The following is an 11591-nucleotide window of genomic DNA, read 5'->3' as shown; positions in this document are numbered from 1 at the left end:
CCCGGGCGCTGTGGGTTTGCTTTCTGGCGCGTCTGGGCTTTCCAGGGCTCCGGAGGACCGCGGTGCTCGCCAGGCCTCCGGCTCTGGCCGGCCCGGGACTGACTGTCTGAAGTGGGCTGGGGCGTAAGTGCTAACAAGGAGTTGGGCTGCTGCCCTGTCACAGCATTGCAGTGCCCTCCTGCCTCTCCCGAACGGCATTTACTCTTGTGGCAGAATAAAAAAAAAAAACAACAAAAAAAAGCAGCTGCTTAGGGTGGTAGTTCTTATTTCACCCATGCGGTTTGGGTAATGGGGGTGCATTACCTTGTGGAGAGCATGGTTTGGGATCTGAGCGTTATTGTGGGTATGGGATTGCGTGTTTTGGAAGGATGACTGTTGGGGAAGGTGGCTCCAACCTCAACCTCTTTTTCCTTCTCAGGTCATGTAGAAGAGCAGATTTAATGTGAAGATGGGACTGTTGGTGTTTATGCGTAACCTGCTGCTAGCCCTCTGCCTCTTTCTGGTACTGGGATTTCTGTACTATTCTGCTTGGAAGTTGCACCTGCTCAGATGGGAGGATTCAAGTAAGTACGAGCACCGTGTAAATGTTTCTGGGCTCCCTAAAATATCTGTTAAATAGTTGCAATAGTACTGAGGTGGTTCTGATTTAGTAGCATTAGAGGGATGTGATTAAGCCCAATCAAATGCTGGAGCTTTTTGTATACTTAAGGGGTTGAATTTGTGATTACTTAATGCTCTTTATGGCTTTACTTTTATTACTGGGTACAAAAGCAGGTTCATGCTCTATAAATCTAGTATTAGAGATTTCAGTTCTTGGAATATTCTGTGTTGGTTTATGACTCCTAATTGTCAAAATAAAGAGTTTGCATGCTGAGGCTTTTGTTCCCTGAATCTTTTTGTACGTTTAAAAATACCTAAGGAAAGGGTTTCTTTTCCTGGTGGATTTTGATTTCTTTCTGTAATCATATATGCTGGTTACCTCCTTATCTTACTTTGTCCTTCAGAAATCCTCATGTTCTATTTACCTTCCATGTTATTATCTGCCAACTATTTGTCATCTAAAACGATATATCTCAACCTTTTTAAGGCCAAAGAGACATCTGACCTCGCTGAATACAATCTGAGGATTGTACTGTGCAGTAATGCCATAGGAGATTTTAGTTGCAATGAGATACAAAATTAGACTGAGGTTTGATTGCTCAGTTACAGCTCTTGTTTTTGCTCGTGTTGATTGCTTTCTTGCTTGCATATGAGAATTGTTTATTGAAAATATAAAACCAAGGAAAAAGTTCCCTTCTCTCCCCCTCCTACCCAAAGCACAGGCCAGCCTTCTTTGCAGCTGTTCCACAGACTGTTTCAGATGTCTCACAGCTGACCGTTGCTCCCTGGATCAGTGGCTGAGAAACAGTGATCCAGAAGGATTGTTTTTCTGTCCGACAAAAAGCCATCGGTCAAACTCCATCTTCGCTGTATTGTGTTTCTGTGCATGCTGCTGGAGGTTTCTACTGCAGTGCTTATTAAACAACATTTTTCTACCCCTACGTGCTCTCTTACGTGCTCTGTTGTTATGTGCTCTAAGGAGTTTTGCATGATGACAGATGATGACTTGGATACGACATTTGCACTGATGCAGTGATTTTGACAGGAGGACTGCTAAGGTGTCTTGTACTAGAGCAAGTATTGGAAAACTGAATTTGTAAAAGGAGATGCACAGTGTCTTTCTGAGCAGGGATTGTTTCTTCAGGCTTGTGCTTCAGAGAGGGAGTAAAAAATCTTGATTGTGATCTTCTGAAAACTAGCACTTTTGTCAATGAGGTATAGAAAATTGTTCCTGCATGAAAAAAAGTACAGAGTGTAGTTAAAAGGAACTGTTGTGCCATATATGCTACCGCATGATGATCTATTATGAAATTATACCACCTGCTATCCTTACTTCCTTCATACCACCAGAAATTTTGACGGGACTTCCCAAGGCCTGCAAAAAACCCTTCAGGCCACAACTTTTATGTAAACTTTTTTAAATGTGGAGGAGAAGCTTTGTGTTTATGTGCCATATACCAAGATGCTGGGGTGGGTTCTAAATTTCTTCAGGTTTTGCCTTTTTGGATTTTGTGCCTTTAGTTTTGTGTGCCATTTGTTATTTTTCACCCTGTCAGCCCTTGTGGGGTTTTGTCCTAACTGTGCCTTGTGATGCAACGTTGCAAATCTATATGCAAACATTGTGGATTTCTGTAAGGCAATGCTTTTACCTGGGAAGATGACTTTACGTTGCAGCCTAGTTAGAGTAATTTCTATTGAGCGTACCGGCTGCTTTTGAATACCCAGGATGGTTCTGACAGGAGCACTGTGAGGAGGTGTCACAGACTTTGTTAGGTGTGTGTCTCCTTTTTTCTAATCTTGTGTGTAAAATGTGTTCTTCATTTATTCTTGGAAGTTGCAATGCTTGCGTTAATCTTCAACATGTACAAAGCAGTGATACTAGCTTGAAGATTTAGCTTATTGATCTTTATCAGTTGTCACAATTGATATAGGCTGTACTATGTTCCTTTTCTTCTAGACACTTTTATGCATTATGTCTTAAATATCAGATGAAGTTCCTTGAAATATTACTGTAAACAGCAGTCTAGTGCAAGAGGGCAAAATTCTATGTGAATACTTTTGAAAACAGTTAAGGTGGTGCCAGTTTTCAGCTGATCTTCAGAGTGTTGTATGTATCAAAAGTGTTTTATTTATCATGTAATTTTACACATGAGGAACTTGCGCAGATTTAAAATACAAATTTAAAAGCCCCTATCAGGAAACTTGATATGAAGAGTTAATGTTAGGCTTCTGCAAATAAGTGTTTGGAAGTTAACAAATGACAGAATTGAAGTTGTTTATTTAACCATGATTAGGCTTCCTTGAGCATGTGTAATATGAGCCAATGTGTAATGGTGCAATTATACTTTCTATTTTCTGAAGGGGAGCCTTGCTTAGTTCAGTGCACAAGGCAGGTGGTGCTTTATTTTCTGAATTACAGTTCAGTGTGTGACCTTGTAAATTTCCCTAAGATTGATAGGATAACGCTGATGTCCCCAAAGGCAAAACTAAGTTAGATGGGTTAATCTTGGGGTGCTTAATAACCTAAATTATTGATTTTATGTGTAAGTTATCTTCTTATTAAATTATTTTCTCTTTTCTTGTGACCAGCATCTTTATTCTGTGTAACAGTGACTCCCTGGCTTTGGTAGTCACATTAATCTTTTCTCTGTTCTGTTCTTTGTGCTAGAGGTGGCATGAAACTAAGCTGATCCTGACACCCGACACCCTTGCAATCTCTTCAGAGACTGGTTTTAGTAAACTCGACACCTCTGTTTAATATTGGACACGAACAAATTTGCCATAGAGTATGGTGAAAAATACTTGGTCTGCTGACTTGCTGCTTGTGTGGTTTGTTCACATAATGTTTTAGAAAATGCCAGTGTATGTTGTTGTTATGGATGAATTTGTTATGGTAACTCTGTAAGGAACCTAGTCACACTGAGACTTCAATGTTTGTATATTTAGCTGCTAAGGTAAATGAATAGTTGAAAGTAATTTGTTTGTTTGTACTTCTGACATCTCCAAGGGGGCTAAACTGAATAGACTGAAAGATACACATCGATGTTTCTCTTACCATCTCCATTTAACTTTAAACCTGTCCTCCTTGAGTGATGCCTTAGCGAGTTCTAAGAGATTGTTCTCCTTCCTGTGTGACTCGACACCTCTCCAAAAGACAAAGGAGAATAGGAAAGAATTAATTCTCCAAGGCTTATCTTTCCTGTGACAAGAATAGATTGAATTCAGCTAATGTGAACTAATTAAGGTTGAATTAAGTTCAACTGCTTCTTCCATTCAAGACAAACCCCCAGTGACTGCTACCCTTCTCTCATCCTTTTAGTGAGTATCATGGCTGGCTCCTCTTCCCCAGCCTTGTTTTATGTCGGTGGCAATATATTGTTAGTTCTCAGAGCAGTAGCAAAGTGCAAAAAAGTGGTGTCTAACATTGTGTGAATGCAGGAGGGCCTTTGAGTTCCAGTGATCGCTGGGAGTATATGAGCAGTGTTTAGGAGGGACGTAAGCTTTCCATTTTCTTTTTTCTTTCCTGATTTCTATAATGCAGCTTCAGTCTCTGACAATAGTGCTAAGAGATGTACACCATCCTTGCACGTTCTTCCCAGACAGATGCCGCAGCCTCTGATTAAGAGTGTTGAGTTGCATGGAGGTGTGCTAAGCATGTAGAACTGATAATGTGATGTGGGGGGCAAACAAGAAAATAAGAAGTTTGATATTGGGTTTAGCTATCCTGTACATTTTAGAAGGACCTTGCAGCCTCTTTCCCAACAGCTCCCTGTCTTATCCCTTCCACCTTCCCTGATGCCTTTAGCTCCGAGGAGGAGGGAAGATGTTATCTGTACAAGAAGACAGCACGGGGGAAGGTGCCCCATTATCTTTGAAAAATACGATGGGAGATGGAGTCTTGCTGACAGTGCCTCTTAGATTTGCTTATCAGCTTGGAGGAATGCATTTTTACTCATAACTGAAGGGCAGAATACAGTCATGTTAAAATTTAATACTAATGTTTGTTACTTAACCTGGTATGTGTATAGCTGATTTTGCAACTTAAAAATGAATGTGTTGTAAGGAAGGAATGATTCCATTAAAAAATGTTCTGGCTATGGAAATATTGGACTCATTCCCCCAAGGCAGCTTTTTTTCTCTTCCTTTTTTATTTATTTTTTTTTTTTTTTGCCTCTCAAAGTATTGAAGTATACTAGGGACAAGGACAGTGTGACGCTATTTTCCTATTCTCTGTGGTATTTCTATCCACATGAGCATTGAATTAATTTAAAGAAATACATACTCTACTTCAGGTACTTTTGCCAAAACCTAAGTTAATGCAATTTGTAGCTATAGATTTGAGTTAGTCAGTTTGAAAGTGGCTTTTGAAACATCTCCAGGTATGTTCTGTTGATGTCTCCATAAAGAAATCAAGTCACTACTCTGTCATCTGTTGCTCCACATTATTTTCAACTCTAGTTCTGGAAAGGCAGGCAAAAAGATAAAGGTCTGGGAAGAGATTTTCTGAAGGTATTTCAGGACCCTTATCTTTTTTTTTTTTTTTTTTTTTTTTTTTTTTTAAATTTCTGTTTCCATGGGAACTGAGGAGCCATAAACAGGCAAAACTGACTGACTTCTGGTTGCAGGTTTTTAGTCTGCTTGCATTTCCATGGAAACCAGTCTTGCAGCAAAAAAGGCTAAATTAATCAAAAGCAATCAAACCTTTATCTTTAATATAAATACTGATTTCTCTCTTTCAAAGTAAAATGGTATTTTTGTCAATTCTTATATTGGGGACTAAAAATGTCCTGAAGAAATCGATCCTTTTACAAGGGTTTGGAACGTGTGTGCTCCTTCTCATGTAGTTAAAGCCTCATGGTATGTAGTGTGGGTACAACTGTTGTATCTTGAGTTACTAGGCATGTCATTTGTTCTACGATAAGGGAGTGGGTCTTGCATACGCTGACATCTGACTTCTTTCCATTATGTTGTTTAATGAAAAACAAATAAGACATTCAGTCGGTGTGTTAGCAACTAGGCCATGGAGACAAACTGGTCCCCTTTGGGGAGAGTGGCATGTAATTGTTTTGTGTTCAGACCCTCGTCTCTGGGAGTTACCATCCTACTTGCCTTTGCTAGAAGAACGAAATGCAGGAGTGCTCTTATAGAATAACAACAGCTCCGGGCCAGCTCAACTTGGCACTGGGAACATAAATCTTTGATAGAAGTGGTTTATTGAGCTAAGCTGGCTGGATTTATGGTTAGGTGGATGAGGGAGCATATCCTTTTTTCCTGTAGAATTACAAGGCACTCATGCCCCCGTTGCAAGGGGTGGCAAGCAGATGGTGATGGTAACTATTTCAGTTGCTCTGTACCTATCTGCAGCCTTAGCGGGGGGTGTGTGTGTGTGTGTATTCTTTATGGTAGACTATTGCTGTTGCTGCTGCCCCCCAGGCTGAAGAGCCCGAGAGACTTTAACCTTGTGGGCATTAGCTTTTTGAAAAAACTGTTTTGAAAACTATTACGCAGCCTGAAACAGTTGCTTTTTTGCTTTGCAGGAAGGGACTGGGAACAGCATTGAGGCGGATTATTGTGACTTCATTAATGTTTGAGTTACTAATAACTTCAAGGTTTTTTTTTTTTCATCTACTCAGCTGTTCTGTAGTCTGTGTTAGTGCTGTACTCATGGCACCAAAATTGAGAACAAATGTTTAGAAAGTTCTCATAACACGGATCCAGCTACAGATTCAAGGAACCTCTTTGCTACTTTTCAGATGCTTTTGGGATTTGTCGATCGCAATGATACTTTTTAAAATTACTGTTCCAATAGGAAGTAATGTTATTGAGGCAGCAGTGAATATTGGAACAAAGATGTAAAAATAGGAATTAAAACAACAATTGCCTGGTAAAGTAGCCTAACTTTTGTAAGAATTCTCCTATTGGGCTGAAATGTTCCACGTGTGGTCAGCTTGAAACTGAAAATTTCAGTGTACTGTCTACGGTGGATGATTCTCTTATCTGTGCAGAACACAGGAAAATTGATTTAGTGCCCAGAAATTGTTACTGTTGTTCAAGTTACTTTGTGCTCTCTATTAACCTGCCAGAATAAGGAGCATGGCTAAACTTAAAAAGTCCTGCAAGCCAGGACATTCAGTCACGGTAGCATCTTCCACAGCTGTAATTGTGCCAGCCACCTTTCGCATGGCTGGAGACAGACATGTCTGTTCCTGCCCCCTCTTGCTCTCGCTGTTTGATGCAACTGTACAGAGCTGCCAGCCCTTTCCACCAGAGGTAGCCGCCTGTTGGCCACCAGGGCAGAAATGACAGTCTAGTCAGAAAATATGAATCAGAACTTTTAAGGTCTATGAAAGAGTTAAAAGCAAAATAAAAAAAATCACAAGTACCTCTCTGGCTTTTAGAAGGCAGCACTTCACAAGTTAGACCAAAGAAGGAGGGGGATGAAAGTGCTTCATCTTTTTCTGACCTGTTGCTGCATATTTAGTGAAACACCCAATGTTACTTTACAACCTTGCTGTTCTTGCTATCGCTCCAGCAATTTCTAGTGCTGCTGTAATGTTCACAGTGTGGGACAAAACTCTGCTGGGGAGTGGAGAAGTGATGCATGGCAGAACTGGTGAGGGAGGGAGCAAGCATAAAGTTGCCTCATCCTTGGGATTTCTCCAGAGGGGGAAAACTCCCTGGACACTCTTCAGGCTTTAGGAACCTATAAGGGCAGGTTTAGTGAAGCGCATTAAGAGCACAGCACCCTTAAGCACTTTGTGGATCGAGGAGTGGCTGTAGTGCTGTACTTGCACTCATCTTTGTCCTATCTTCATTTTAGCTTTTTCAGCCCTGGGTTACTGTTTTAGTTCTGAGCTAATGTTGATGTTTTAGCAAGATACAAAAGCAAGGTGCAGGAATAGTTCTCCATCCCCTTACACACAGCTGGACCTTAGTTTTGCATTCCAAAATAGTAAGGTGCTCTTGCTTCTCTTGACAACAGCAGTCTTGTTGCAGTTTGAGTCCCCGTTCAAGCCTTCGTATTTCCCCCTCCTCCATTTTTTTTAGCTAGCTGATGGGTGCAATTGAGGAACTTGCCCAGTTTAAAACAGAGAGTGGTTTTATTTGTTCGCTCAGCTGACCTTAAACTCACTTAGTGTTTCACTTGCTCAATTCTTGTGCGTTTTCTCCCTGTCCCTCCCAAGTTTGGGAAGGGCATGTTCCTGTGACTTCTGATACGTGGATTGGGATAATGTTCATAAGGGGCAGCACTTGGTGTCTGACGTGCAGCTGAAGCTATGTCCTCCAATATGGTTTTTCAGAGGTCAAAGTCAGCAGCTTTCCATTTTCTGGAAGGTACAATGCAGTGAAAGCACTTTACCTCTCAGCAATTACTCTGCAGCTGAGTGCTTTCAGAGGTGAAAGGATTTATTCATCTCGGCTGCCTGTGAACCCCTTAGCAATGAGTTCAGCTGGAAACAATACCCCCCTGTGAGGGCTGCCTCATGCGCGTTAGTGAGTGGTTCTCTGCCTTCCCTCCATCTGGTCACTGCGCATCCCCTTGGCGCGCAAAGCGCGCGCCTCTGACCTGTAGCCATTGCAGCAGTGGCCCTCGTGCCTTAAGGTATTACCAGCCTTAATGGGAGCTCCACCCTGGCACGCGTTTGATAGACTAGATCACACGGACTTTCTCTGTCGGCTTTAATACTGGCAGGCTGGCTTTGGGCACCTTTCATGCCCATTCCAGTTCTGCTTCACATCAGTTCTGCTGACGTTGTTAGGGCAATAACTTCTGGCACAAAGGAGGTAATATGTGATTTGTCTCGAGTTGGACAGCTGTTGCTGCTGTGATCCTCTGACCGTGGCCTTAGTACCGATTCTGACCATGTCTGTCACACTTAGGGATGTTTTGCAGAGGAGATTTTTCCTAGATTGTTATCTTCTGCCAACCTTTTTGGTGCTCTTGTCACTGTAACATCTCTCATTTTCCTCACTGCAGTCTGGGTTTACATCACAGTGTCAGGCTGAGGCAATAAAACAGCGAAGCCTGGGTATGACTTGCAAGGACAAGTACAATTGGGTCATGAGGTATAGCTCTGTATGAATTATGTATCTCTCCTGCACTTCAGGAGGAATGTAATTGTGCACCCAGGCATCAAGCAAAAAGTAATTTGTACTGTGTGTGCATATCCTGAATAGATTTGAACACGAGACAGCTGGTTTCAAGTGGTTACTCCTTCATGGCACCACATGATTATATTGCTCTTGTATGCATTGCTTTCTTGAGGAAGTAATAGCATGTGAGGATAGTGCCAAAATTCTCGTCTGGTTCAGACACTACAGGATGTTTCTTAACCAGTTCTTGGGATTTTGAATAACCAGATGCCTAGACAATCCAAGATTACATATATCTATGAGGGTCAGAATTTAGCATTTCTTGCTCTGTTCCAAAAATGTGTTAAAATCGGCTATTTCCATTTTTAATAGCTTATAAACATATATGTTGCTTGTCCTTTTTTCAGCTGATGCTAAGATCCCTCCTACTTTAACTCAGTCCCTGTTACAGCGTGTCATTTTTTCGCAGCTACTATCCTGTGGATTTCAGTGTTAGGGACACTGATTGAATGTGAGGTGCGTCTGAGCTGCAACGGTGCAGCAAGTACACCCCTTAATAGCTCCTGGAACAAAAAGAGTTAACATAGTGGAACTACAGAAAAGTTGAATTGGCACCTTTTCTAGCTATGGTGAGTGTACGTGTTCTGAGGAGTATCTTCCTTCAAAACATTATGCACAGATGCATGAATGCTTTAAAGAAGTAGTGAAAAATGAGATGGCACAGAAATAAATAAAAATTGATTTTTTTCTGACAGGTAGGTAGCTGATGGCTTCCTACATATGAAGGCTTACTTGAAATAAATGTTGACAAAGTTAATAATTTATAAGTGCAATTGCATCTTTTTATCTTTGTCAGAAATCAATCAGTCTGGGAATAGCTTTAATACTATATATGTATTGCTTTTCTGCTGCGACTGTGTTTAAATACCCTAATCAAAATAAATGTACTGAGACACATTTCTTAGGATGAAGCATGATAACTTAAATAGACTTGACTCAGGAAGGCAGAGGGAGCCGAGGCACAGGAAAGTGAAGTTATTCTATGTCACGCAGCAGCGCAAGGGCAGAGTTATGAACAGAATAAAGGTCTCGAGGTTCTTGATCAAGTGTCCATTTGGCCAAATGAGGTTCGCTCTCCTGTGGTTACGCATTCTACACCTGCGCAGTTCAGGAGAGCAGTAATATACTGAAGTTGCTTGCTTGGGGCGGAGATCATCTGCTGGTATTTGTAAAAACACAGCAGTATTTCAAAGTACTGCATTGATAGTAACAAACTGGTGATGGTGTGCATGGCCAGCAGTGGTGGCTTGATGTAGTAATTAGGCTGTAATTAGGTAATGTACTGTAATTAGGCTATGGTGTGGCTAGGGTAAGGTGCTGCTAGAAGTTGCCTAAGATGCATCTGTGGAAGTGCCTTAAGAACTAAGTGTATAACCTGAACAGTGTGAATGCTGGCTTGGGGTTTTTCAGCCTTCAGATTCATCACGTCAAAGGCACCGTACTTCATGTTTTCCAGCTGCATTAGTACCACAGCCGCCTCTTTTCCTTTTAAAGGTAGTATTTGTTTTGTAATGGAAAAGTTTAATTTTGCTCTCTATACTCAAACACAGAACTCTCTTTTCTTCTGTTTAAACTTAAAATATTATGTTCAGGCACAGACTAAGCTTCTAGATTTCTGCTTAAAGGATGAAAACCCGAGCTTTTGAAAGGGGAATAATGGCACAGTTCAGGCAGTTTTAACCATAGCAATCACTTGTGCTGTAGGTATAATTAGAAACCTAATTACTGTGAAATTAGTTGCTAAGACTTTTCTGCCTTTTGAGACTTGCCCCACACAATTCTACCAGGTTCCAAATAGAGCATAGGTAGTTCTCCATTATACTGTTAGGAAATTAGTAATGCTGCTTTTTTCTATTAGCACTGTTGCCGTAATCTCGCTCTAGAAGTGCCTTATCTGAACATTGGGAAGGCTTTTATTATTTTAAAATATGATTCATTGTAACATTAATTTCTATATATTTGAGTTCAGAGCTTTTGTGTTTGGGTCCAGTACTTTGTTAGAAGCAGAAGCCTGAGTTAATACAATGTAAAGACTGCAAATTGAATTCTAGTGAAAAAATGTGTTCGTTCTGATTGAATTTTCTAAATTTGCCTATATATGAGGATGCTTCAGATGTAGTTTGAATATTTCTAAACTTTTGAAATAGAAGTTTGCATATTGAAAAACAGGCCTTATTTGCATTACAAAAATATGAAAGTTTCAGTGCTGTATAATACTATATTGCTTCTGCTTGCTGTATATATTGTTTCCCACAAAGTTAGTTTTAGAATTACAGCATATTGTACTATTTGAGAAATAGTTTGTGCCTCTATGAATAGAGACCATGCCATTTTATGAAGGGACTGCCTTTAGGCTGGTGTTTCCTGATCTTTGAATGCTTTAAGTTTCTTGATACAGTTACTAAAATTTTTTTCTTTTTTTAAGAAGAATTAAAAACAGCTCATAAACTAGGGCTAAGTACTCTTTATCATGTACTCTCCTATGCAAATTGCACTTCCCGCTTCAAAGGATGGATGTATGAAGGACTAGAGAAATCTGCTGTTGCCTAGTGATTTGCTGCTTTTCTGATACAGCCTTGATGCAGATGCAGAATTCCTTCTTGTGATTGACTGTAAGTATGACTTCAGAAAATGGCAATTGAGAAGTGAGTGGAACCACTAGGTGCAGAACGAAAAACTTGGTATTGGGAAGTTCACTCATTTCCAGCAAACGTCGTAATTGTGGCATAAAAAAGAACTAAGATCTAAGAAATTTTTCTGCGGACTTTAGTGTATTTTCAGGAAGTTAGGGCTGCTTTGATTTTATTTAAGACTTAACACCGAAGCCAAAAGGTTTT

At 40.5% G+C, this 11591-nt stretch overlaps 1 protein-coding gene across 6 annotated transcripts in view; it reads left to right on the top strand.

Annotated features, from left to right (window-relative positions):
- Window positions 1-11591, top strand: part of ST3GAL3 (ST3 beta-galactoside alpha-2,3-sialyltransferase 3) — a 201089-nt gene that overhangs the window by 12174 nt on the left and 177324 nt on the right. For all 6 annotated transcript variants that reach the window (XM_035893542.1, XM_035893541.1, XM_035893540.1 and 3 more), the window contains one exon: window positions 419-563. In XM_035893542.1, the coding sequence (XP_035749435.1) occupies window positions 449-563 (115 nt within the window). In that variant the 5' untranslated portion in view covers window positions 419-448. The remainder of the gene's footprint in view (window positions 1-418; window positions 564-11591) is intronic.

The sequence above is a fragment of the Egretta garzetta genome, unplaced genomic scaffold, assembly GCF_000687185.1.
Source record: "Egretta garzetta isolate BGI_Z169 unplaced genomic scaffold, ASM68718v1 scaffold75, whole genome shotgun sequence".
Lineage (NCBI taxonomy): Eukaryota > Metazoa > Chordata > Aves > Pelecaniformes > Ardeidae > Egretta > Egretta garzetta.
The sequence above is the reverse complement of the archived record's forward strand: the minus strand, read 5'-3'. Positions and strand labels throughout refer to the sequence as shown.